This window comes from Mustela nigripes, chromosome 5 (assembly GCF_022355385.1).
Source record: "Mustela nigripes isolate SB6536 chromosome 5, MUSNIG.SB6536, whole genome shotgun sequence".
Classification (NCBI taxonomy): domain Eukaryota; kingdom Metazoa; phylum Chordata; class Mammalia; order Carnivora; family Mustelidae; genus Mustela; species Mustela nigripes.
In genome coordinates this window covers 28,396,957-28,424,229 of record NC_081561.1, presented here as the reverse complement: position 1 = coordinate 28,424,229, position 27,273 = coordinate 28,396,957, and the positions used below count along the sequence as shown (strand labels likewise).

The following is a 27,273-nucleotide window of genomic DNA, read 5'->3' as shown; positions in this document are numbered from 1 at the left end:
ACAAGCTCCGAGGCTTCAAAAGGAGCCAATTGGAAGGTTCATCTCCAAGGCGCCGAAGGGTCATGTGAGGAGTCTGGAGTGTGTGAGGGCCAATTAGAGTCGCGGAAGTGCGGCAGGTGGCTGGACTCGGGGCGGGTTAGGGGAGTTGCGGATGAGGGGGGCGGTAGTAGCTGGCGTTTAAAGGGCCGGGTCAGCTGACAGACTCCGGCCCGCGTCTAACCCTGAGGGCAGGGGTCCCGGCGGCCCGGGAAGAGATAGGATGGCGGGCGGACACGGCGCAGTGCTCCCGGGCAGACCCGGGGGACCGCAGATGCCGGGGTTCTGGGGAGGCTGTAGAGTTTGGGTATTTGCCGCGATCTTTCTGCTGCTGTTATCTCTGGCAGAATTTGGGGCTGGGATAAGGAAAGACTTCAGTCTGGTGAGTCTCCCCTCGTATATCCCCATCCCTGACCCACGCAGATCGTCTGTGCCCAGCGTCCCTCGGGACGCGGGCTGCTGAGATCCCATCCTGCGAGGGACTCTCGCCGTTCTCAGACCCCGTTCCCTCCATGCGCTCCCAACCCCTCTCCCTCCCGGGGCCCTTGTCCTCCTGCCCTCCTGTACTCCGAGTCTCCTCTTCATTCACGCTCGTTCCCCTTTGGAGGTCCCCCACCCCCGCGTTGCCAGAAGTCGCCTTCTCCCCTCTTAGCCCTTCCCCGGCTCCGAGGCCCCAGCTTTGCTCCAAACTCTCCTCCGGTTCCCCTTCCTCATTCTGCCCCCACTGCACACTCTGATCCCCAAGATCGCTTTCCCAGGGAAACTCAACTCGGAGCCTCTGTTCATCCGTCCTAAAACCCGAAGTCGAGTTTGTCCGTTGAAATTCCCTTCCTTCTCCGTTCACAGGTTCAGCCGCTGGTGACCATGGAGCAGCTGCTGTGGGTGAGCGGGAAGCAGATCGGTTCTGTGCACACCTTCCGAATCCCGCTCATCACAACCACTCCTCAAGGGACTCTCCTTGCCTTCGCCGAGGCCAGGAAAATGTCCACATCGGATGAGGGGGCCAAGTTCATTGCTCTTCGGAGATCCACTGACCAGGGTATAAAGATGCCTAGATGACAACGGCTGGTGTTAGGTTGCATGGGTGTGGAGCCTGACCTTCCCAAGGCCCCTGAGAATAGTATAGGACCATTGGGAGAGCTGGAGGCCTGGGTTCCCTGAAGGGTAGAGGGAACTTTATGAGGGAAGCTGTCCAGAGCAGTGTTCTAGAAATTGTGATCATCTAGGAGTTGAACATTCAAACATTTATTGAGCACTTGCTATATACTGGGCCCTGTTCTAGATTCTGTGATTATGGTTGTGAAACATAATAAATAAGTAAATTTGTTTTTTTGTGTTGGAAAGTGATAAATATAATGGAGAAAAATAAAACGGGCTGCTGGAGATTGGTTGCAATTTTTTTAAAGATTTTATGTATTTATTTGAGAGATAACTAGAGTGAGAGAGCACAAAGCAGGGGGAGTGGCAGAGATAGCAGCAGAGGGAGAGACAGAGGGAGAGATCAGATCCTGCTGAGCGATCCTGATGCAGATCCCCAGAATCCTGGGATCATGACCTGAGTCAAAGGCAGACACTTAACTGACTAAGCTACCCAGGCACCCCTGGTTGCAGTTTTAAACAGGTGACTTTTGAGTAAAGGAGGTGAGAGTTACCTGAAGAAGAATGTACCAGGCAGATATCACAAGCCTGTTCAGAGGCCTCCAGGAGAGAAGTATTCGAGGAATGGGAAGGAGCTTGGGAGCATGATGGAGCGAGCAAGGGTAGAATAGATAAGGTCAGAGAGGGGAGGTGGGGCAGTCTTGTAGGGCCCTGGGACCACTCTGGGGCCTTGGGTCCTTATCAAGAGCTGGAAATTGACAGGGAGTGGTAGAAAGGGCACCTTCAGAGTGCTCACCCTGGATTACCTCTCTTTTCTCTTCAGGCAGCACCTGGTCTCCAACAGCCTTCATTGTAGATGATGGGGAAACCCCAGATGGGCTGAACCTGGGGGCAGTGGTGAGCGATATAGAGACAGGAGTGGTGTTCCTTTTCTATTCCCTCTGCGCTCACAAGGCTGGCTGCCAGGTGGCCTCCACCATGCTGGTGTGGAGCAAAGATGACGGTGTTTCCTGGAGCCCTCCCCGAAATCTTTCACTGGACATTGGCACCGAGATGTTTGCCCCTGGGCCAGGCTCCGGCATCCAGGTCTCTGTTCCAAGATGGGTGGAGGGGGCTGCCTTTTGAGGAGTCTGCCCCCAGTTGGGCTTCTTCCCTGGGGAGAAGGTCTTGTGAAGTCAGGTTTCCCCTTAGTTTGGGATTCCTTGGAAGAAAGGGACATCCTGGGAGAAACTCCCTCCCAAGGGAAGATGGGATTTTGCCATTGCTTTACCATTTGGGGGTTGTCAACAGGGCTGTGCAGAATGGAAAAAGGCACCGCTTCCTTTGAGCAGATGTAAGCCTGTGCTATGGTGTACAGCTTGTGAATGAGCACACCAAGCATAGCTTCAAGCTTCCATGCACCCCTGTGGCTAGAACCCCTTGTCTTGTGCACAACCTGTCCTCCAGTGTATACCCTAGATGTCTCAAAGGAGCTTATTCTTTGAAGGAGCTCAATTCAGGCCATGGGTGTTTATGGAATCTTCCCGGGACCCTCAGTAGCCAGGATGGAACTGAAGGGGACCAGATGTGTTCCCACATTTGGGGGGTGATGGGTTCCCCTTCCCTGCCTGTGAACCCCTTCAGTGTCTCCCTCGGTGACACCCAGCTTCCTTTCCCACAGAAACAGCGGGAGCCGTGGAAGGGCCGCCTCATCGTGTGTGGCCATGGAACGCTGGAGCGGGATGGGGTCTTCTGCCTCCTCAGTGATGATCATGGTGCCTCCTGGCGCTATGGCAGTGGGGTCAGTGGCATCCCCTATGGCCAGCCCAAGCGGGAGAACGATTTCAACCCTGATGAGTGCCAGGTCAGAGGTCCATGGGCTGCTCCCCACCCACCCCCTGTTTTGCCCCCTCCAAAGCACCATTTCCCTCAGGATCTGGCGGCTCAGCTCTGTGCCACCCGGCCTGCTTCCTCAGGGACAAGGGTCCTTTGCCCTGCCCCCTCCCTGGGTCTTGCTGAAGCCCTATTCTCTCTTGTTAGCCCTATGAGCTCCCAGATGGCTCAGTCGTCATCAACGCCCGAAACCAGAACAACTACCACTGCCACTGTCGAATTGTCCTCCGCAGCTATGATGCCTGTGACACAATACGGCCCCGTGATGTAACCTTCGACCCTGAACTCGTGGACCCTGTGGTGGCTGCAGGCGCTGTAGCCACCAGCTCTGGCATCATCTTCTTCTCCAATCCAGCCCATCCCGAGTTTCGTGAGTATCTCTTGGATGGGGCCAGTCGGGGGAGCCCCTGTTACCTAGAGAAGGGGCACCCAGAGCCCCTCCCTTCCCTGACCCTCGTGCCCTCCCCAGGGGTGAACCTGACGCTGCGCTGGAGCTTCAGCAATGGTACCTCGTGGCGGAAAGAGACGGTCCAGCTGTGGCCAGGCCCCAGTGGCTACTCCTCACTGGCAGCCCTAGAAGGCAGCATGGGCGGGAAGGACGAGGCCCCCCAGCTCTATGTCCTGTATGAGAAAGGCCGGAACCAGTACACAGAGAGCATCTCCCTGGCCAAAGTCAGCGTCTATGGGACACTCTGACCTGTACGCCTGCCACAGGAGAAGAGGGCCTTGGACTTAGCCTTCGGGACTATGGGTCCATAGGGGGTTTGCTAGAGTTGCCTAAAAAACAGTTCCACCTTCCGTTAGACTCTAGCCTTTTGCAAAACCAAGTTCTCTTTGACAGGGAGATTATTCTGTTAGGACTGCAAGCCTGGCTTCTTCCACACAGGAAGTCCTGCCCTCACTTGAGAGCACTTGTTTCCACATCATTGCTGGGTTTGGCCCACTATGGCTTCTGCCTTCCTGGGGCGATGATTGGTCCTTTTCTTAGGCAGGGCTAGGCAGGCCTGTAGAATTGAATAAATGCGAACTCAGGGAATTGGGGAAGGCTGAGCTTCCTCTTTGAGGTAAGATGCTGGCTATGGAGCAGGTTGGTAAAAGTTCGAGAAGGGCAAAATTTGGATTCAGGGTAAAGAACTATGTGTACCAGGCACCTTGAATATTTATAAGTCAATATTTGTAACTTAACGTTTTTAATGAAGGAGAATGAGCATTTGTAGAGTCTTTGTGGTTCTGTCCGTGCGTATCTTCGTGTCCACTTGAAAGAGGCTGGGGATGAGCTTTGGGGGGGAAGCTGGTGTGCTTATTGCCCGTGGAAATCAGATTTTGGCAGATTAAATCCTTTCCCTTTCACATTCTTCCTTCTCACGGGAAAACAGATTCACCTCCACAGGTATAATGAGGAGTAGCAGGGAGATATTTAAAAATCTGCCCTGTTTTATATTGCTAAGGTGGAATCCTCTGTGAGGCAGGTGTATGACATGCAGATGGGAAGGCTCTCCCAGGCCAGCGTGGCAGAGGAATAAGCACGGTGAGGAATGATGTGAGAAAATAGCACCATCCTCAGGCAGATGCTGTGAAGAGAATGGGCAGCTACAGATGAGTGGGAGAGCCGTAGCTTTCCTCCATATGGAAAGAAAATAATGATGCCTAGAGGAGGTGGTAAGAATGTTAATGACTAAGGAGTAAGGGTCACATTCAATTAGAGTTAAAGGTTCATTTTACTTTGAACTTGCTTCTCTAATTACCCTAACATCTAAGAAACGTTAGAATAATTCATTCCTTCAGAAAAAAATGAAATTACTGTATGTGAGGATATGGTACAATTTTACTGTTTTTGATCCAGAATTTGTCATCTGATCCAGAATTTGTAATGTAATACTTTAATTTTTCTCACTTATAGACATTTTTAAAAGCACAAAGTTAGAGAAAATATCTTAACGAACCCCATGTACACTCCACATGTCCAACAGTTGCTTCCTCTAATTCTTTTTTCTTTTCCTTTTCTTGGTTGAAATATTTTGAGGCAAATCCCAGACTTTGTGACATTCAACCCTACATTCTTAAGTATGCATCTCATTTTTTAAAAATGGAACATTTTATTATATGACCATAACACTGTTGCACACCCAAAACATTAACAATAACTCTATATCATCTAATATCCATCTAGTCAATGTGTAAATTTCATCAAATGTGTCAGCAATGTCTTATTTATGGTTTTGTTCAAATGAGGATCCAAAGAAAACCTACACATTTCATTTTGATGTCTCTTTTTTTTTTTTTTAAAGATTTTATTTATTTATTTGACAGAGAGAGAGAGAGAGATCACAAGTAGGCAGAGAGGCAGGCAGAGAAAGGAGGAAGCAGGCTCACTGCTGAGCAGAGAGCCCGATGTGGGGCTCGATCCCAGGACCTTGAGATCATGACCCACGCCAAAGGCAGAGGCTTAACCCACTGAGCCACCCAGGTGCCCCTCATTTTGATGTCTCTTAAATCTAGATTAATCTGCCTGCCCCCACCCTTTCTTTTTCTTGATACCACCTATGCAGAAATAGAGGCATTTGTCCTATAGAACCTTCTACTCTGATTTGTCAGTTTGTTCCTCAGACTGTCATTTAACTTCTTCCTCCATCCTTCACATTTCCGGTTATCAAACCTGAAGGTTCCGCTGCCAATTCCATTTGGGGGCGGGGGAGGGCTGCATAATAGGATCCTCTCCCAGATGGTGTGGGCTTCCTACTGCACCCCCTGGGGCAAGTACTGAGTAAAGCCAAGCTTGAGCTTGGCTTGTGGCCATGGCCCGACCCCTCCTTTGTAAGTTCCCCCATCAACCTTCCAACTGATAATTTCATCCACAGATGGGTTTTGCCTGAATCATTTTTGAGGGGTTGTTGAGATGCTAATTTTTTCTTTTAAAGATTTTATTTATTTATTTGACAGACAGTGAGAGAGATAACACACAAGCAGGGAGAGGGGCAGAGGGAGAAGCAGGCTCCTCACAGATCAGGAAACCTAATGCTGGGCTTGATCCCGGGACCCTGGGACCATGACCTGAGCCGAAGGCAGACACCTAATGACTGAGCCACCCAGGCACCCTGAAATGTCGATTTTTAAAAATTCTATTATTTCTACGCCATTTATTACCTGAAATTCTTCAGTAAAAAAAAGAGCTTTCCCTCATCAAAGCTGTTGGGTTACCCTGAAGCGTGGATTATAGGGAAAGTCAGGGTAAATGCTTAACTTTCCCCCTTTTACTTGCTAGTTCTCGGAGTAAACTGATTAATACTTTGTCTTGGCCAGTAAACCACACTGTTACCAACCACACAGGGGACATATAGAGGAAGAATCTGTGGCTGGCAGAGGAGGCAGGGGGACATCTGAGGGAAGAAAGGAGAGAGAAACCCAGGCCCCAAGCAGTGGGGTGGAGGGGTTCTGCTTTTCTAATGCAGATCATGAGATAAGTATGATGCTGGAAGAATGGAGAGAGTGGTGTCTGCAGGGACATCTGCTGTCTAATACCACTAAAAATTGCACATCTGACAAGGTCTTGCTAACAGTGTTATTAGAAATACTGGGGGAGGGGTGCCTGGGTGGCTCAGTTGGATAAGAGTCCAACTTCTTGATCTTAGCTCAGGTCTTGATCTCAGGGTCATCTGTTTAAGCCCAGTGTGGAGCCTACTTTAAAAAAAATAAAAATTAGGGATGCCTGGGTGGCTCAGATGGTTGGAGTCCCGGGATCGAGTCCCGCATCAGGCTCCCAGCTCCATGGGGAGTCTGCTTCGCTCTCTGACCTTCTCCTCACTCATGCTCTCTCTCACTGTCTCTCTCTCAAATAAATAAATAAAATCTTTAAAAAATTAAAATTAAAAAAGTACTGAGGAAAAAAAGGAAATGATACCATGAATGTCTGACCCAAGAGCTACTTTCTCTGAAGTAGATGTGGCAGAAGTCCTGTGAAGAGTGACCTTGTTTCTTCTTAGCCAAGATGGTCAGCTGAGAGAGGATCCTCCCCCAGGAGGGCGTGAGGCAGAGCCCTAGGCCCCATCCCTGGGTGAGGAGCAGAGGGGGAAAGAGAGGGAGAGAGAATCTGGAGCAGACCCCCCTCTAAGTCATGATCTTGGGGTCCTGGGATTGAGCCCCATGTTAGGCTCCCTGCTCAGCGGGTGGCCTGCTTCTCTCTCCCCCTCTGTTGCTCCCCCTGCTTGTGCTCTCTTGCTGTGTGTCAAATAAATAAATAAAATCTTTTTTTTTAAGATTTTATTTATTTATTTGATAGAGATCACAAGTAGGCAGAGAAGCAGACAGAGAGAGAGGAAGGGAAGCAGGCTCCCTGCCAAGCAGAAAGCCCAATGTGGGGCTCAATCTCAGGACCATGGGATCATGACCTGAATCAAAGGCAGAGGCTTTAACCCACTGAGCCACCCAGGTGCCCCATAAATAAAATCTTTTAAATAAAAGTTTAAAAACAACGATTAGGAGAGAAGATCTAAGACAAAAGTTTGCACTTGTTTTTGACCAAACAAACCTCACTCAAATTATCACAATGAAAGAGTAGTTTTTCCTTTCCTTATATTCTGAATGGAATATTTTTAAGAACACACTTTTAGTGTAAGGTTTAGCTGGCAGAAAGGTAAGGGAAATCTTCAAAACCCATAAATAATAGAAAGTAAGAATGCAGAAAATGAAGTGGGCCTGGAGGCTCTGTTTGCCGTGGGGACATCAGCCAATGCTTAGTGCTGAAATCAGGATTTCGGTGGATCTCAGATTAGCAGTCGGGAGATAAAGCCAAGGGCCTGAGGACTGAAAATTAAACAAGAAATTTCTTCCTGTCCCAACCCATCCCCAACAAAGCAGGACTGCACTTTGGGTGCATATTTTATTGTTTTGGTTTTTTTTTTAATAATTTATTTGAGGGAGAGACAGAAAGCATGAGCAGGGAGAGGGGCAGAGGGAGAGGGAGAAGCAGGCTCCCCACTGAGCAGGGAGCCCAAAGTGGGGCTTAGGTCTCCATCCCAGGATCCTGGAATCATCACTTGAGCCAAAAGGAGACACGCCCCTGAACCACTCAGGCACTCCTGGATGCATAATTTAAGAGAACACCAAAAAACTCAACAAGATAAATAATGTTTGAATGCAATATTTCTAAAAAAATCAAATTGGCCAACTATAACTCACAAGCTGGCTGCCTCTTTTTGTAAACAAAGTATCAAAAAACCACATCTTCAGGGGATGAAGCCTCTGGCTTTGTTCTGGATCCAGGTCAGAGAAGTCTCTCTGGAAGACTTCCAACAGAAGTTCACACTCCTGTGGGATTGGGACCAGAAATCACATCCATGCCAACCTGGTGGGTATTTCCTCGGCCACAATTTTAAAAACAGAGATCAGAGGAAGACCAGTGTCTCAGCGTGTCTGGGTGCTAGCAAGACATTTGATAAGGTCAAAGGGACCACAGGGAAGTTTCCCGGACCATTGTCTACAAAGAAGAGAGAGATCTCATTTGCCACTGTTGGAGACTTTTATACCAGCTCCGTACACACACAATACTGTAAATAAAGAGGGAAAAAGTGCATCATATATCCTGCCTTTGCGGTGGAAACAAGTCATTCAGGTTAGACAAAATACCAGTTGATGAAATGACTTATTTATTACTTCTTTTACAGCAGGATATCATCTAATATGTGGAGGAAGAATAATCAACTAGAAAATCATCATTTTGCAAACCTGAATGAACTAACTCAGGTGAAGGAGTCCCAAACATGGGGTGTTACCATACTGATTATTTTGAGTTAAAGGCACTGGAGAAACAGCAGGTACGGAGGGTGGTCTGTCCTTCCTTTTTCTTCCTGAAAGCAGGAAATAAAGCTCCCCCATGAAAGTGCCCTCGCTGTAGCCAGAGGAAGGAAGACATTCTCATTACCAAGGATGAGAGGCTGATACTGAGCGAAAGTTACACAAACAGACCGTGTTAAAACAATTCGATTTCCTGTCACCTCCCTGCGGTTGAGTTGCTTTGTCACACAACTGCCTCTCTTTGTTCAACCCACCAGAAAAGCAAATAGGTTTCACCGTGTCCTTGGTTCTTTGTTTCCATATAAAGGCTCCAGTGTCATGGGAAACTTATATTAAATAAATTTGTATGCTGCTTTTCTGTGTTATTGCCTTAATGTTTAAACGCAGCCAGGGACGCTACGAAGGTCAGGGAACACTTTCCTCCTCTACACAGGACAAAGATCAGAAATGGATGCTGAAACCATCAGGTGAAAGGTTGATGGGGAACAGAATATGCATTCAAGGTGCCAAAACTTGTCAACCACAAGCAGGGAAAGTACCTTGACAATGAAGAGATCTAGGGGCCACCACTTTCAACTGGGTGATCAAGCTAAGATCAAGATCTCTCTCTCTCTCAGTCTCTGACAAATAAGTAAATAAAATCTAAAAAAAAAAAAAAAGACACCCCCACACACGCACACCCCATGGCTCAGTTGGTCAAGCATCTGCCTTCAGCTCCAGTCATGATCCCAGTCATGGTCCCGGGATCAAGTCCTGCATTAAGGTCCTTGCTTGGCGGGGAACTTACTTCTCCCTCTGTCTGCTGCTCCCCCTGCATGTGCTCGCTCTCGCTTGCTCTCTCCCTGACAAAATAAATACAATCTTAAAAAAAAAAAAAAGAATGGAACAAGTAGTGGGTGCCTGGCCTGGCTGATTCGGTCTGTGGAGCATGCTACTCTTGATCTCAGGGTTGTGAGTTCAATCCCCACATTGGTTATGGAGCCTACTTTAACAAAAAAAGAAGAAGGAGGAGGAGGGGAGGGGGAGGAGGACAAGGAGATATGATGATCCCTCTGATGGAAGGCCCTGTGAAGCACACAGCATGTGGTAAACTGAAATGATCTCCTAAAAGATACCTACATCCTAGTCCCTGGAACCTGTGATTGCTACCTTTCACAAGGGAAAAGAGAATCTGTGGTGTGATTCAGTCAAGGATTTTTTTTTAAGATTTTATTTATTTATTTGACAGATGGAGCTCACAAGTAGGCAGAGAAGCAGGCAGAGAGAGAGAAGGAAGCAGGCTCCCCACTGAGCAGAGAGCCCAATATGGGGCTCGACCCCAGGACTCTGGGATCATGACCTGAGCAGAAGGCAGAGGCTTTAACCCACTGAGCCACCCCTTAGTCAAGGATTTTGAGATGGGAGATTATCCTGGCTTATCCTGCGGACCCCAAATGCAATCATTTATACAGTTGTTTTGGGAAGCAGAGGAGTCAGCACACACATAGTGAAGGGAAGGCCATGTGCCTCAAGGGCAGACTGGACTGATGTGACCACTAGTCACAACAACTGCCAACAACTACAAGAAGCTGGAGGAGACAAGGAATGGATTCTCCCCTAGGGTCTCCGGAGGTGACAAGGCCCTGTGGACCCCTTGATTTTGGCCTAGGGAAACTTTTAGACAGTTTCTGGGCTCCAGAACTGTGACAGAATAAATATCTCTTGCTGGGGCTCCTGGGTGGCTCAGTCAGTTAAATATCTGCCTTCGGGGCGCCTGGGTGGCTCATTGGGTTGGGCCGCTGCCTTCGGCTCGGGTCATGATCTCAGGGTCCTGGGATCGAGTTCCGCATCGGGCTCTCTGCTCGGCAGCGAGTCTGCTTCCTCCTCTCTCTCTCTCTGCCTGCCTCTCTGCCTACTTGTGATCTCTCTCTGTCAAATAAATAAATAAAATCTTAAAAAAAAAAAAAAAATCTGCCTTCGGCTGGGGTCATGATCTCCAGGTCCTGGGATGGAACCCCACATAGGGTTCCCTGCTCAGCAGGGAGCCTGCTTCTCCTTCTCCCTCTGCTCCTCCCCCTCCCCACCCCACTCCTGCTTTCTCTGTCTCTCAAATGAATAAATAAAATCTTTTTAAAAATGAAAAATAAAAAACAAATAAAATAAATACCTGTTGCTGTAATCCCCCCCAAGCATGTAGTACTTTGATTAGAGCCCATGAGAAAGTAATGCATAGTGTCAGACATGAAGTATGCTTGCCCAGGCTAATCAGAATCTACATAGGCCTTTAGGAGGAATTTAAGTTTAAAGAAAATGCAGAGAAGATTGAGGAACAACTTCAAAACACCAAAATGGCACAAGTAGACAAAGCCAATACACGGAACATTCTACAAGATGACTAGCCTGGTCTCTTCAAAAGATCAATGTCCTAGAAAGGAGAAAAGAAGGGGGTCATTCTGAAATCAAAAGAGTAATAAGATGTAACATAAAATAAAGTGCTTGATCCTTGATTGCATACTGACTCTTTTAAGAAATGATACCGCCAGGGTGCTTGGGGGGGCTTAGTTGGTTAAGTGTCTGACCCCTGTTCTCCGCTTCCGTCTTGATCTCCAGAGTTCAAGCCCTGTGTTAGACTCCATACTTAGTGTGGAGCCTACTTAAATTTAAAAAACAGCAAACTGGTGCAACCACTCTGGAAAACAGCATGGAGGTTCCTCAAAAAGTTGAAAATAGAGCTAACCTACAACCCAGCAATTGCACTATTGGGTATTTACCCTAAAGATACAAACATAGTGATCCAAAGGGGCACCTGCACCCAAATGTTTATAACAGCAATGTCCACAATAGCCAAACTATGGAAAGAACCTAGATGTCCATCAACAGATGAATGGATAAAGAAGATGTGGTGTATGTGTACAATGGAATATTATGCAGCCATCAAAAGAAATGAAATCTTGCCATTTGCGACAACATGGATGGAACTAGAGGGTATATGCTTAGCAAAATAAGTCAAGTGGAGAAAGACAACTATCATATGATCTCCCTGGTATGAGGAAGTGGAGATGCAATGTAGGGGGTTTGGGGGGTAGGAAAAGAATAAATGAAACAAGATGGGATCGGGAGGGAGACAAACCATAAGAGACTCTTAATCTCACAAAACAAACTGAGGGTTGCCCGGCGGAAGGGGGTAGGGAAAGAGTGGTCGGGTTATGGACATTGGGGAGTGCTGTGAACTGTGTAAACCTGGCGATTCACAGACCTATACCCCTGGAGCTAATAATACATTATATGTTTATTAAAAATTTTTAAAATTATTTAAAAAATTAAAACAAAAAACAACAAAACCTTCCATAAGAAACATTTTGAGAATGCTGGGAAAAACAGAGTATCAATTAAGTATGAGTAAAATTGGGAATTATGGTCAGTTTTCTTGGGTATGATAATAGTATAGTGGATATGTAGGTAAATGCCCTTACACTGGACATACTTATGCACGCTGAAGTATTCAGATATAAAATGTCGTGATGACTCACTTTGAAATGAGCCTGCCAAATGTGTGCACATGCATATACGTACATGTATAGAATTTTACATATTTTTAAAATTTTTTTAAAGCAAGCTTTAGGCCCAGCATGGGGCTTGAACTCAGTGACCCTGAGATCAAGAGACCCATGCTCTGCTGACAGAGGCAGCCAGGTGCCCCTAATTGAATATATATTTGATATATTTTTATTTTTAGACTTTTTTTTTTAAGATTTTATTTATTTATTTGACAGACAGAGATCACAAGTAGGCAGAGAGGCAGGCGGAGAGAGAAAGAGAGAGAGAGGGAAGCAGGCTTCCTGCGGAGCAGAGAGTCCGATGCGGGGCTCGATCCCAGGACCCTGAGATCATGACCTGAGCCGAAGGCAGCAGCCCAAACCACTGAGCCACCCAGGCGCCCCTATTTTTAGACTTTTTTAAAAAAGATTTTATTTATTTGAGAGAGAGAGCGAGAGCAGGGGGAGTGGGGGAAGCAGGCTCCCTGCTGAGCCAGGAGCTCCACGTGGGTTTTGCCTCCCAGGAGCCTGGGACCAAGACCTGAGACCCCAAGGCCAAAAGCAGACACTTGACCAACTGAGCAACCCAGGTGCTCCACTGACATACTTTTAAACATGAAAAAATGCTGACAATTGTTGGATTCAGATGTGGGTATACAGGTGTTCTTTATACTGTTCTTTCTACCGGTTTTTTGGGGAGAGGGGCTAGAGAGAGGGAGAGAGAGAATCATAAGCAGGCTCCACACTGGTTGTGGAGGGCACAGTGTCACGACCCTGAGATCATGACCTGAGCCAAAACCTTGAGTCAGGCACTTAACAGACTGAGGCACTCAGGTGTCCCTTCCTACTGTTTTAAAAGCCTCATGGTCATCTGGCTAGCTCAGTCAGTAGAGCAGGCAACTCTTGATCTTGATCATGAGTTTGAGGCCCATGTCGGGTATAGACCTTATTTTTAAAAAAGTTTCAGAGGCACCTGGGTGACTCAGTCAGTTGAGCAGCTGCCTTCAGTTCAGGTCATGAACGCCCAGGGATCAAGCCTCGCATCTAGCTCCCTACTCATCGGAGAGCCTGCTCCTCCCTCTTGCTCTGTCTGCCGCTCTGCCTACTTGTGCTCTCTGACAAATAAATAAAATCTTCGGGGCACCTGGGTGGCTCAGTGGGTTAAAGCCTCTGCCTTCAGCTAAGGTCATGATCCCCGGGTGCTGGGATCCAGCCCCGCATCAGGGTCTCTGCTCAGCGGGGAGCCTGCTTTCACCTCTGTCTCTATCTGCCTACCTCTCTGCCTACTTGTGATCTCTGCCTGTCAAATAAATAAATAAAATCTTGAAAAAATAAATAAAATCTTTAATAAAATTAAATTTAATTTAAGGGGTGCCTGGGTGGCTCAGTGGTTAAGCCGCTGCCTTCGGCTCAGGTCATGATCTCAGGGTCCTGGGATGGAGCCCCGCATCGGACTCTCTGCTCAGCAGGGAGCCTGCTTCCTCCTCTCTCTCTGCCTGCCTCTCTGCCTGCTTGTGATCTCTCTCTGTCAAATAAATAAATAAAATCTTTTTAAAATTTTTAAATTTAAAACATTTCATAACAAATTTCAAAAACTAGTTTTTTATAACAGTTGCTTGGCTTCCTTTAGAAGAAAACAACCCATGTGGAGGACAGTAACTCTCCGTATGCCACCAGGAAATGCGAAGTGTCCTGATCCGGGTGACACCTGCTCTTGCAAGGCTCTTTAAAGACAGCTTGCACCCCTCCCCATCCCCCACCTCCACCCTAGTTTATTACCTGATGTCAGCAAATAACTGGGGACTATTAGTGACATCTCTATCTTTGCTACATTCTTTAGAATTCAGTGGTTTACTGTCAGGCAATAGTCAGTCTAGAACTGACCCACTGCCACCTGAGTTTCACCTGACTGCCAGCAATAACAGTTAACATTTTAAGAGTCAGCAGATACTTGGGGAGCCTGGATAGCTTAGTCCTTATGCGTCTGCTTTCTGCTTGGGTCATGATCCCAGGATCCTGAGATCAAGCCCCAAGTCAAGCCCCACATCAAGCCCCCCATCGGGCTCCCCGCTCTGTGGGAAGCCTGCTTCTCCGTCTCCCACTCCCCCTGCTCATGTTCCCTTTCTGGATATGTCTCTCTCTGACAAATAAATAAATAAAATCTTTTTTTTTTTTTTTAAGTCAGCAAATACTTTAATCCTTAGGGATAACCTGTTTCCTTACTCGTTGAGAAATAACACAACCGGGACATCTGAGTGGCTCAGTTGATTAAGCCACTGCCTTCAGTTCAGGTCATGATCTCAGGGTCCTGGAATCCAGTCCTCCACAGGCTCCTTGCTCAGCGGGGAGCCTGCTTCTCCCTCTGCATACTGCTCCCCCTTATTGTGTGTGCACTCGCTCTCTCTCACTCTTCCACAAATAAATAAAATCTTAAAGGAGAGAGAGAAAGAAAGAACAACATCAAAAGAGAATGATGGAAAAGTAGGATGTGAATGGATGGGAAAGTATACAATAGCTCACAGATGGTCCTGAGCTGCTCCAAGCCCGCCCCCCACCCCCCCTCACTCCCCCCAACCCCCTGCAGAGCTGTTCTGGCAGCAGCACTGTAACAGAGGAGCCAGGTGATGCAGCTCTAACCACACAAGCCCAAGGCTGCAGCATCTCATACTATTCTTCATTTTACTTCCTTTCCAAATTATTCACTTGTTTTAAAAAAAAAAGTTATTCACTTGTATTCTCTGCTCCACATTACGGATTTCATCTTCCACTCACTGTTTTTCTATTCATTTTCTATTCATTTGTTCTATTCATTCATAAGTTATTGCTTATGTACTCACTTATTTCAATTTGAGATGTTCTGCTTGTTCCTTTTTTAATTAAAAAAAAATGTTTTTTGAAGATTTAATTTGGGAGGGGGTGCCTGAGTGTCTCAGTTGGTTAAGCATTTGATTCTTGGTTTCTGTTCGGGTCATGATCTCATGGGTCATCAGTGGAAGAGTAGGGAGTCTGCTCGAGGATTCCCTCCCTCTGCCCCTCCCCCAAGCTGGCTCTTTCTCTCTCTAAAATAAATAAATAAATAAATAATCTTTTAAAAACTATATTTAACTAAAAAGATTTTTTAGATAGAGCAAGAAAGCAGATGAGCAGGGTCAGGGAGGGGAGCAGAAGGCAAGGAAAATAGAAAACCTCAAGCAGCCTCCACAGCGCCCGAGGCAGGTCTCGATCTCAAGACCCTGAGAACGTGAATCAAGCCAAAGTAAAGATTTTGTTTTTAAGTAATCTTTACAGCCAACTTGGGGCTTGAACATACAACTCCATACCGAGAGTCCCATGCTCTACCAACTGAGCTGCCAGGCACCCCCTCATTTGTTTCCTTTTCAAATCCACCTGCTTTTTCTTAGTAATACTTTCTTTCTTTGTAATCTATTGTTTGTGCACAATAGATTAAATTCCTTCCTTTATCTCTTTGAACATCTTCAGCCTTCATATATGCTGTTATCTGAGTTTCTTAGCTACAGAGTCACCTGCTGTTGGATCTGCTGACTTGCTCCTACTAGGGCGGGTGCACAGGGTTTTGGAATCTGGCTCATTTTGGATGTCTTCCAAGGGAGCTCGATGTGTGAGCTTCAGAGTCTGTAGATGTCCCTGTGGGAGTGACTTAGCTTTGCCTGTGTTCAGCCCTTCAGAATTCACAGGTCCCAAACCGTGCTTTTAAGTTATTAAGATATAGTTTAGACATACAAAAATATGAAAAATCATACAGTGAGCACCCATGGAGCCCCTACATACACCCCCTTGACTGCATCACTCTCTACTCATCCTCTGGTCACAGCCCAGGTATCTTGTGGCTTGAATTTAGCATTTTTAGCAATCTCATGCATTTCTTTTACTATATTATATTTAACTTTAAATAATAGTTAAGCTGTGGGCCACCTGGGTGGCTCAGTCCTTAAGCATCTGCCTTCAACTCAGGTCATGATACTGGGGTCCTGGAGTCGAGTCCCGTATCGGGCTCCCTGATCAGCAGGGAGCCTGTTTCTCCCTCTCCCACTCCCCCTGCTTGTGTTCCTCTCTTGGTGTCTCTCTGTCAAATAAATAAATAAAATCTTTTTAAAAAACAATTAAGCTGTAAATTTCATTAAACATTTCATACTACATTTGGGCACTTGGGTGGCTCAGTTGGTTGAGCAACTACCTTCAGCTCAGGTCACGATCCCGGAGTCCCAGGATCAAGTCCTGTGTTGGGCTCCCTACTCAGTGGGGAGTCTGCTTCTCCCTCTGATCTTCCCTCTCTCATTCTCTTCTCTCTCAAATAAATATCTTTTTGCTTCTTAAGATTTTATTTATTTATTTATTTATTTATTTATTTATTTGACGGTCAGGGGCAGAAGGAACACAAGTAGGGGGAGTGGGAGAGGGAGAAGCAAGCTTCCCACTGATCAAGGATCCTGACATGAGGCTCGATCCCAGGACCCTGGGATCATGACCCGAGCTGAAGGCAGACACTTAACAAATGAGCCACCCAGGTGCCCTCAAATAAATATCTTTTAAAAAAATACATTATACACTACATGGGTATTCTTTCGTGACTTGCCTTTTCCCCGCTTCACATTATGCTTGTGAGATTAATCCACACTGCCATGTTAGTCCCACCACTGCATGTAACACATCACTGCTCTGTGGTATCATATTTTACGAAAATGCCACAATTTGCCCATTTTCCTGTTGCAAAATATTTGTTTCCTCCCCCTCTCCCACTTACAAACAATTACCCATTACCAAAAATTCATTAGCACCGTGGACTTTTGTCTACATAATCTTACATATGCATGCAAGTTTGTTTAGGGTGTATTTAGGGTGTATTCCAGAAGTGGAAACAGTGTTGAAGAGAATGTGCATCATACTTCATAGGTAATTGCCAAATTGTTTTCCAAATGGATTGTATAAAGTTATAGTTCCACAAATGATGTCCAGAACAGTTTCTCTTTCTCCACTCTAGCGTTTCCTCACCACCCAAATTATATCCACAAGCTCTGTTGACACAACTGGGGCTACCCTATAGACCAAGGCACATATTTGTGACCCCAGCAGGCAAGCAAAACCTTTACTCCCTGAGCATTGACAAGAGAGTGCCCACCAGCTCCTGGCTTCATGCTGTGTGGCTGAGGCAGAGTGGAGAGTAGGAGATGGGTTCAGAGGCAACAGAGCTAGACCCAGGAGGACCCTGTTGGGTGGTCCTTGTGAAGACTTTGGCTTTCACTGTCAATGAAATGGGAGCCATTGCAGAATACTGAGCAGGGGAGAGACAAGTTCCAAGTCATGGTGTGAAGGGAAATTTCTGACTGCTGTGTGGATATAGGACTGTAACAGGGTCAGGGTGGAAGCCAGAAGACCAGTTAGAAGGCTCTGTTGCAATCACGTAGGTCAGCCGTGAAAGTGCCTACCAGAGTGGAATGGTAGTGGAGGTGTAGGATGCAGTCAGATCCTGGTGTTATTTCTGAAGTAACACCAGCATGATTTGCTGACAAATAGGATATGTGAGGACAGCAGACTATTCAAGCTCACATGCATGTAGAAGGATTAAAGTACACAAAAGTCGTTGGTGGTGGGGCGCTTGGCTGGCTCAATCAGTTCAGTGTGTGACTTTTTTTTTTTTAAGATTTATTTATTTATTTGACAGAGAGAGACACACACACAGTGAGAGAGGGAGCACAAGCAGGGGGAGTGGAAGAGGGAGAAGCAGGCTTCCCACTGAGCAGGAAGCCCAAAGCGTGACTCGATCCCAGGACACCAGGATCTTCACCTGAGCTGAAGGTAGACGCTTAATGACTGAGCCACGCAGGTGCCCCAAGCATGTGACTCTTGATCTCAGGGTCATGAGTTGAAGACCCATGCTGGGCATAGAGTTTAGTTATAAAAAATTTTTTAAAAGTCCTTGGTGGTATTGTTTGTAATGGGGAGAAAAAGAAGTAACACACATATTCTCCAACAGGAAAATGGATAAATTGTGGTGTATTCATAAAATATAATACCGTAGAGCAGTGGCGTGTTCCATGCAGTGGTGGTATGACTAATGTGCCAGGATGGATTACTCTCACAAAGACAACGTGAAGAAAAAAGGCAAGTCACAGACTACATATCCAGTATGTAATGTTTAAGAACATTTACAGCTAAATGACGTATCATTTAGCATTACAGAGAACATAAAGAAGTTAAGCAAACTCCAAGGGTTCTGTGCAGCCAGCAGGGTAGAGGTGCCCCTGGAGGAGCTACCAGACTGGCCAGTGGCTGAGGATCCCACGGGTGAGAGGCGTGGACAGACAGGCGGAGGCCAGGCCCTGGGAGGCTCACTGTCTGTGGCAGCTCCAAGAGGCCAGCCTCTGCCCAGAGTCACTACAGAGAGCTGTGAGATCTGGCCAGTGAGTTAGGAGGGAGGGCTGTTTACTTCTGAAGTCACTTGTAAAGCATGGGGAGTGAGGAGGAATGTTTTAGGATAGAGGTTGTAACAAACCACCCTCACTTCTGAGGGGACACTGTGGGGCTCAAGGATGCAGAAGGCTGGAATGTGATTTCCATGCCTGAAATAAAGTTCCTGCGACCCTCACCATGGCTGTAGCTCAATCTCACCCCCCAACCCCGGGGCTGGTTCAGCCCCCAGGGGAGGACTTGGACCATACAAATAAGGGCAAGATAATGCAGAAGAGACCTCAGGGACAAGAAAGGAAGTTGACCCTCTATTAGTGACATCAGGGACAGAGGATGAGTGAGTGAGGTACTAAGTAGGCTATGTGCGTTAATGATTAAGCTCTTTGAAATAATATAACTGTAGCTAATATCTAAATAGGGTTTAATATGTGTGAGGCACTGTTTAAGCTCATGTGCACATATTTAAACCTAACAACAGGGATGCCCGGGTGGCTCAGCCGTTAAGCGTCTGCCTTCAGCTCAGGTCATGATCCCAGGGCCCTGGGATGGAGCCCTGCATCACTCTCCCTGCTCATCAGGAGACCTGCTTCCCCCTCTCCCATTCCCCCTGCTTGTGTTCCCTCTCTCACTGTGTCTCTCTCTGTCAAATTAAAAAAAAAAAAAATTTTTTTTAAACCTAACAACTCTTTGTAAGGATAGGTACTCTCACCCACTGACAAATAAGGAAACTGTGGTAGAGTGGATATGTAATGTAACCCAGCCAAAAGGGAATCAGTCTTGCTCCAGGATCTCGACCAGTCCCGTATACTTCCTGTGTGATACTGTTAACCTAGAAAAATGCACTCACAAATGGAAGTCCTCATATATAGCACCTAGAGACACCCCTCAACACAAAAGAAGTTTTTTAAGGTTTTTCCAAAATAAAAATGGACAGAAATGTATGTGGAAGGGTGCAATCTAAATTACAGGAAAAAAACATGAACAAAAAAAAATTAAGTTGCAGGGGCACCTGGGTGGCTCAGTTGATTAAGCAGAGACTTAAGTCAGGTCATGATCTTAGGATCCTGGGATCAAGCTCCGAAACAGGCTCCCCGCTCAGCAAGGAGACTGCTTCTCCCTCTTCCTCCGCTCCTGCCCCCTGCTGGTGCTTTTTCTCTCTCTCAAATAAATAAAATCTTAAAAATAACAAAATCTTTAGGGGCACCTAAGTGGCTGTCATTAAGCATCTGCCTTGGGCTCAGGTCGTGATCCCAGGATCTTGGGATCGAGCCCCGCATCAGGCTCCCTGCTCATCAGGAAACTGCTTTCCCTCTCCCACTTACCCTGCTTGTATTCCCTCTCTTGCTGTGTCTGTCAAATAAATAAATACAATCTTTAAAATATAATAAAAATGAAATCTTTTAAAAAATCAAGTTGCGGGGTGCCTGGGTGACTCAGTGGGCTAATGCATCTGCTTTCAGCTCAGGTCATGTTCTTGGGGTCCTGGGATCAAGCCCTGCATCGGGCTCTCTCTGTTCAGCAGGGAGTCTGCTTCCCTTCCTCTCTCTTTTTGCCTGCCTCTCTGCCTACTTGTGATCTCTGTCTGTCAAATAAATAAATAAAATCTTTTAAAAAAATCAAGTTGCAATAGAACTACATGAACAATTATTCCATATTAAGTTCAAAAAGATATCAAACATGCTATGTTGTTTAGGGATATATTCAGAGTAAAATTGTAAGAAAAGTCAGGGAATGGTAACAGCCACAGTTCAGCTGGGTAGTTTCCTCTGAGTGGGAGGGATTAAAATGGAAAATGAATCAAGTGCTGGTTTGCGGGATGCCAGGGTGGCTCAGTGAGTTAAGCCTCTGTTTAAGGTCAGGTCTGCTCAGGTCATGATCTCAGGGTCTTGGGATCGAGCCGTGTCAGGGTCTCTGCTCCGCAGGGAGCCTGCTTCCCCCCTCTCTCTGCCTGCTTGTGATCTGTCAAATAAAAAATAAGATCTTTAAAAAAAAAAAAAAAGGCAGGTTTGCTTCAGTTACTGGTAATGTTCTAAAGCTGGACGACTATAAAGCAAACAAAAAGGAATTTGAATCCAGACTGATACTTTCTGACCTTAAGCTAATTCTCTCACATCCTGAGCCTTCCTTTCCTTGCCTATGAAGTGAGGGAGATACTATCAAAAGTTGCAAGATTGAGCTTTAAGGATCCGATGAAGTGAAGCACATGAGAAGCTTCGCACAGATCTAAGCACCACTGGCTGTGAAGATGAAACAGGAAGATAAAATAGGATGATGCCTAAGAGCCAAACACAATTAAGTGCTTGGGACCTTGCATCATAAACTGGTACATTCTTCATGGTACTGATTCAGAAATCCCTGGAGGAAAAAGTCCAAGTCTCCTCCTACCCTCACCCCATCCCAGTCTCAATCCCCTCCACAAAGTAACCTTGACTGGTAACAGACTAATTCGGTTCTTGCCTTCAGAACAAGAACCCAGGTGAGGGATTTTAAGAATCCTAATTAAGTATTACCTACTTTAATACACGAAGTTTTAGAGAACAAGTCCCTTTTAAGCAGGGCTAATCCTAAGGTTTTGGGCCAAGGACTAAAGCCCAGGGCATCCTTTATTAGGGAACAGCAATGCAAGCAGCAAACTAGCCACTGTCTTTCAGAAAGTACCAACCAGAGTAATGTATGGAAGAAAAAAACAAAACTAGCAAAGGTGATTAAGAAAAATAAAGGCCGGGGGAAAATAATTTCTAATTTATTATTTTAAGATTTATTTTAGAGAGCAAGAGAGCTAGCATGTACACAAGGGGCAGGGCAGAGGGAGAGAACCTGATTCCTTGCTCCATCCCACAACCCTAACCTGAGCTGAAAGTTCCAGGGACACCACCTAGCCATCCCTATCTATGCTAATTTAAAGTGGTGGTGGGTGGGGTAGAGCCTGCAGGATCCAGTCAGGTAGGTGTCTGACTTTGGCTCAGATCATGATCATGGGGTCCTGGGATGGAGCCCTGTGTAGGGCTCCCAGCTGAGCTCCAAGTCTGCTTATCTCTCACTCTGCCGTCCCCCAGCTTGTGCTTTCTCTCAATAAAATCTTAAATTTTTTTTTCTTTTAAATAAAATGGTGACTAGGGTGCCTGGGTGGTTCAGTGGGTTAAGCCTCTGCCTTCGGCTCAGGTTGTGATCTCAGGGTCCTGGGATCAAGACCTGCGTCGGGCTCTCTGCTCAGCAGGAATTCTGCTTCCCCGTCTCTGCCTGCTGCTCTGCCTACTTGTGCTCTCTGTCAAGTAAATAAAATCTTTTAATAAAATAAAATAAATGGTGGGGACCAAGCTGGAAACAGTAGGCAGGGGCACCTGGTTATTCAGTTGGTTGGAAATCTGCCTTTGGCTTAGGTCACAATCTCAGGGTCCTGAGATCAAGTCAGCAGGGAGTCCGCTTCTCCCTTTCCCTCCTCCCTCTGCTCATGTAGTCACTCTCACAAAATCTCAAAAAAAATTTTTTTTTTCAGTAGGCAAATACAGAAGAAATGTAGTTTTAAAGAGATTTACTCATCTGACTCAGCTGATAGAGCACAGGACTCCTCATCTTGAAGTTTAAGTTCAAGCCCCACATTGCGGAATAGAGATTATACTTAATAAAGTGGCAAAGGTTAAAAAAGACTAAAAAGTGGGTGCCTGGGTGGCTCAGTTGGTTAAGTAACTGCCTTCAGCTCAGGTGTCATGGTCCCGAAGTCCCGGAATCAAGTCCTGCATCAGGCTCCCAGCTCCATGGGGAGTCTGCTTCTCCCTCTGACCTTCTCCCCTCTCATGCTCTCACTCACTCTAATAAATAATCTTTAAAAAAGAGACTAGAATGGGGGCACCTGGGTGGCTCAGTGGGTTAAGCCGGTGCCTTCGGCTCAGGTCATGATCTCAGGGTCCTGGGATCGAGTCCCACATTGGGCTCTTTGCTCAGCAGGGTGCCTGCTTCCTCCTCTCTCTCTGCCTGCCTCTCTGCCTACTTGTGATCTCTCTGTCAAATAAATAAAATCTTTAAAAAAAAAAAAAAGAGAGACTAGAATGTACTATGAGTTAACAGCACTAAACTGGTGTCAAGTGTTCCCACTGGGAGTAGCAATGACAGGTATAGGGAAAACAGTCAATCTCATGAGGACCCTGATGTCACCGAGCATAAACTGTACAACCTTATGAATATACTATGCATTGTTTTATGAGTAAATCCTTTGAAATTCTATTTTTGGAAGTGTATTATACAACTTCAGATGGGTGCAAATAGGGAATCAGCACTGGTTTACAGCGACTAGAAACCTAAATGCCCCCCATCCCAAGAACTGGATAATTAAGTCCTAACAGCAATGGCAATTTGTACATGCTGGTGAAAAACCATCCTTGAAATAGTGGAAATATGAATATGCTTCCCCCCCATTTTTACTATTATGAAATACACATAAAACCTACCAACTTTTTTTTTTTTTTTAAGACTTTACTTGACAGAGCTAGATAGAGTGAGCACAAGCAGGGGCAACCACGAGAGGGAGAAGCAGGCTCACCACTGAGCAGGGAGCCTGACCACAGGACCATAACCTGAGCCAAAGCTTTACTGAGCCACCCAGGTGTCCCTATCTGAACCTTTTTTTTTTAAAGATCTATTTGACAGAGATCATAAGTAGGGAGAGATGGAAGCAGGCTCCCCTCTGAACAGATGAGGAGCTAGACCCTGAGATCACAACTCAAGCAGAAGGCAGTGGCTTAACCCACTGAGCCACCCAGGTGGCCCTATCTGAACCAATTTTAAGCACACACTTCAATAGTACTAAATACGCTCTGTAATACTGAACAACCATCACCACGATTTATCTTCTTTTTTTCTAAGATTTTATTTATTCATTTGGCAGGCAGAGAGGAGGAAGCACGCTCCCTGATGCACAGAAAGCCTGTGGGGCTCGATCCCAGGACCTTGGGATCATGACCCCGAGCTGAAGGCAGACTTTAACCCAGAGCCACCTAGGTGCCCCCATCTCCTTTATTCTTAAAAGTTTCTTTTTGAAGATTTGACAGAGAGAGGGGGAAGCAGGCTCTCCAATTGAGCGGAGAGCCCAACGAGGGGCTTGATCCCAGGACCCCTCACCCGCAGGGCCCCTGAGCCAAAGGCAGAGGCTCAACCCACTGAGCCACCCAGGCACCCCTTCTTTACATCTTCTAAAACTGAAATTCTCTATCCACATTTCCCATTTACCCCTTTCCCCAACCCCTAGTAACCACCATGGGTATGTGCTTTTAAATAAAAACCATTTGTTTCCACTGACTCTTCAAAAGGCAAATTACCTGTGTCAGTATTTCAACACCCTAAAAACCTTGGTAAAACCTAGTCCATTAAAATCCTGTGGCACCCCACCTAAATAAAACTCTTAATTTTAGTGTCAACCTAGTTTTAGCTTTCTGTATACAGTGGTACAGATGTATAGCTGTTAGCTGTGATACTCATTCACAGATGGTTACCTTTCACCTCCCTACATCTTTTCATACCACCTTGTTTTTACAGAAACCAAACTTTTATTTTGCTTTAAAATGTTTCATTAGAATCTTTTTAATAAAAACAAATGTTTTTATTAAAGAAGTCTTATTGATCTAAAAATATTTAAGCATCTCAAAATTCCTGGGCAGTTTCATTTTTCCAGTAAGTTGACAGCTGCTGCTCATACAGGTCAATGCAAGGAGGTTAGATGGAAGTTCCTAGGATCTGCCCAACACCAGATAGGAGATAATCCTCTGCGTTAACACCTGAAATTTCATAGAAGAACATGTATTAGAACCATGCAGGCAACTAGAATTAAGAAATGAACCTGAGTGGATAGGGGAAACATGAGTAATCAACGGTTTCAAAGATCCTCAGAGAAATGCTAATGGTTCAAAAAGGTTATCACTACCACTCTGGGGCTGCAAGAGAAAAGGGCACTCACCATAGTAGCCAGAAAGAAACAATGTGGCTCTTCTCATCACAACCTGCAGGTTCAAGTGGCAGGAGCCATTACCTAGGCATTACAGACATCTCTCCACAGCATCTCTCCAAGAGGGCGAATTCAAAAGACTTCAGCCGCCACCAGACCGGTGCCTAATCTGAAAGGGAGCGACCCCAGCTAGGCTTCCAGAATAATCACGCTAGAAAGATGAAAACGGGGCAGACAACCCAATGAGAAGGACAAGCAAAGTTAAGGTCCCCCTGTAGGCCCATTCTCTGAGACTCAAGTATCCAGTTCTCCAAATGAGTCAGAATTTAGTTTTTGACATCAAGACCAGCATCAGAGACTCTAGTCTGAGAAATCATCATTCCCAATTTAAGGAGACTTGGATCCCTGGAGGCCATTCTGGGAAGGGATGTAATACGCTGAACGACAACTGCCCCAGTGTAGGGATGTGACAAATGAAGAGTAGAGATATAAGTGGGAAAGAGTAAAGTTGGGGAGAGGGGGGCAGCCTCAGAACTGCAAAAAATACTGCCATCAGGGAAGCCCAGTATGTACAGCAGTAAAGTAGACTGAACCATGCTTGAACAAAACATGGGGAATTAGAGTTTTTAAATAGTCACAAAAGAAAAGTAAACCGAAAAGCAGTCCTTGGAAAATCACTAGGTAAAATACTTGCACTGCTTCGCGTGTTCGTTAGAAAATAGATTCCACACTGACCCCATGAAAGAGGCAGGTTTGGGGATAAAGCGGTGAAAAGCACGGGAGGAGGATCTCACACCTAACACTCACCTTTATTCAACGGTTAACACTCCGGCGGACATCTTTAGAAACCTTGTGGAGAAAACACAGGCATTTGTTACTAGCACAGGTTCTCGGCCCTGAGTTTCTCCCCAGCCCAACCCTTGGAAAAACCCTGCCCGGGGGTGGTCAGCGCGCTGCGGTGATGGCGTCAGCGAGACACTCAGCGTCACCTGGGTTCATCATTACCCCCGTGTCCCCCAGGACCACCACCAGCCACTCCATCCTGCGCAATCCACTCACCCTCGAGGCGCTGCGGACACGCCTGCGGGGACCAGGGACCTGGGAAGAAACAGGGAGTCAGCAGAGGCCGGGGCGACGCTAGCCGCGTCCCCCCGGCCCTGGGCTGGGTCAGTTCCGAAGAGCGGCGTCACGGGCGCGTCAGAAACTCTAGTCTGTAACGGTAGGTCATCCTGCTCAGCCCGAGACTGCGGCCCCCTCACCCGCAGGGCCCCGAGACACCTACTCCCAGGAAGCCGGGGCCATCGCCTCCCCGGGTGTCGGGGAGGGAGCCCGGCAGCCCCGAGGGGGGCGAAGCAGCACTCCAGAATCCGGCGCAGCCAGACAATCGCACAAAGAGAACGACAACCCCACGTCCCCGGCTATTTATAGCGGCGTGAGGCTGGGGGCCTGACAGGCATGGCTGTCTGCGTCCATGCCAGGCTCGACCCACGGCGTCGTCCCAGTCGTTCGGCCAAATAAGAATAAATCAAAGGAAAGAGAAGCAGGGGAGAATGTGTCACACGCTTCCGGGCAAATATAGGCATATCTTGTTAATTTCGAAAACAAAAGACGGAGGACTTTTTCTCTCGACCGGCCGGGCCAGACGCATGCGCAGAGGTGCTCTCTTCCGAAGCCGTTTCTCCTGGGACAGCCAGTGCCCCCTGCAGTAATGACCGAGGGACCTCTCCCTCTTCCTCACCCGGGCCCGCTTGGGATCCGGGTCGTTCGGGGACGCTGTCACCCGCTTCGTCAAGCTAGCGAAATCTGAATTCGCAACCCACTGCAGCCCGCAGACCTTAATGTCTTTTTTTTTTAACAGCTTTAAGATATAAATGACATACAATAAACAATTAAAAAAAAAAAAAAAGCAAACACCATTTGAGGGGCGCCTGGGCGGCTCAGATGGTTAATCTTCTGCCTTCCGCTCTGGTCATGATCTCCAGGTCCCGGAAGGGAGCCACACGTCAGGCTCCCTACTCAGCGGGGAGTCAGCGACTCCCTCTCCCTCTCTCTGCCTGCTGCTCCCCTTGCTTGCGTTCTCTCTCTCTCTCTCTCAAATAAATAAAATCTTAAAAAAACAAAAACAAAAAACAGCACACCATTTGAGGGTTCCTGGGTAGCTCAGTCGGTTAGGGGTCTGCTTTTAGCTCAGGTTGTGGTCCCACAATTGTGGGATCCGCATTGGGCTCCTTGCTCAGCAGGGGGCTCCTTGCTCAGCGGGGAGCCTGCTTCTCCCCCTGCCTTCCTCTCTTGCTCTCAGTCCGTGTCTCATGCATAAATAAATAAAATCTTAAAAAAAAATACACCATTTGAAAAAATAAAATAAACCATTTGATAACTTATTTTTTCCAAGTATTTTTTTTTAAGATTTTATTTATTTATCAGAGAGAGAGAGGGGGAGAGAGCGAGCACAGGCAGACAGAATGGCGGGCAGAGGCAGAGGGAGAAGCAGGCTCCCCGCTGAGCAAGGAGCCCGATGTAGGACTCCATCCCAGGACGCTGGGATCATGACCCGAGCCGAAGGCAGCTGCTTAACCAACTGAGCCACCGAGAGAGAGAGAG

General features: G+C 46.7%; 1 protein-coding gene, 1 long non-coding RNA gene and 2 other non-coding genes across 4 annotated transcripts; 1 reads left to right on the top strand and 3 right to left on the bottom strand.

The window, feature by feature from the left end:
- Positions 1-148: 148 nt before the first annotated feature.
- NEU1 (neuraminidase 1) lies at positions 149-4,222 on the top strand. The gene is made up of 6 exons (XM_059399894.1): positions 149-418; positions 883-1,075; positions 1,958-2,220; positions 2,795-2,977; positions 3,154-3,376; positions 3,476-4,222. Exons 1-6 carry the CDS (start codon positions 260-262, stop codon positions 3,700-3,702), a joined length of 1,248 nt encoding a protein of 415 aa, XP_059255877.1. The 5' UTR covers positions 149-259; the 3' UTR covers positions 3,703-4,222.
- A 20,086-nt stretch (positions 4,223-24,308) lies between these two features.
- Positions 24,309-26,104, bottom strand: LOC132017815 (uncharacterized). The gene is made up of 5 exons (XR_009404408.1): positions 25,955-26,104; positions 25,732-25,770; positions 25,480-25,521; positions 24,685-24,883; positions 24,309-24,505 (listed from the first exon to the last, which is right to left on the bottom strand). It is a non-coding gene; the product is annotated as an uncharacterized LOC132017815 (long non-coding RNA).
- Positions 24,989-25,056, bottom strand: LOC132018886 (small nucleolar RNA SNORD52). Its single transcript, XR_009404656.1, has one exon. It is a non-coding gene; the product is annotated as a small nucleolar RNA SNORD52 (small nucleolar RNA).
- Positions 25,616-25,678, bottom strand: LOC132018889 (small nucleolar RNA SNORD48). Its single transcript, XR_009404660.1, has one exon. It is a non-coding gene; the product is annotated as a small nucleolar RNA SNORD48 (small nucleolar RNA).
- Positions 26,105-27,273: the final 1,169 nt, after the last annotated feature.

Excerpts from the sequence above, each read along its gene's own strand:
- NEU1 (XM_059399894.1), top strand. The coding sequence starts at position 260 with ATGGCGGGCGGACACGGCGCAGTGCTCCCGGGCAGACCCGGGGGACCG. Across the intron at positions 1,076-1,957 it reads TCGGAGATCCACTGACCAGG|GCAGCACCTGGTCTCCAACA; the intron begins GTATAAAGATGC and ends TTTTCTCTTCAG. Across the intron at positions 3,377-3,475 it reads TCCAGCCCATCCCGAGTTTC|GGGTGAACCTGACGCTGCGC; the intron begins GTGAGTATCTCT and ends TGCCCTCCCCAG.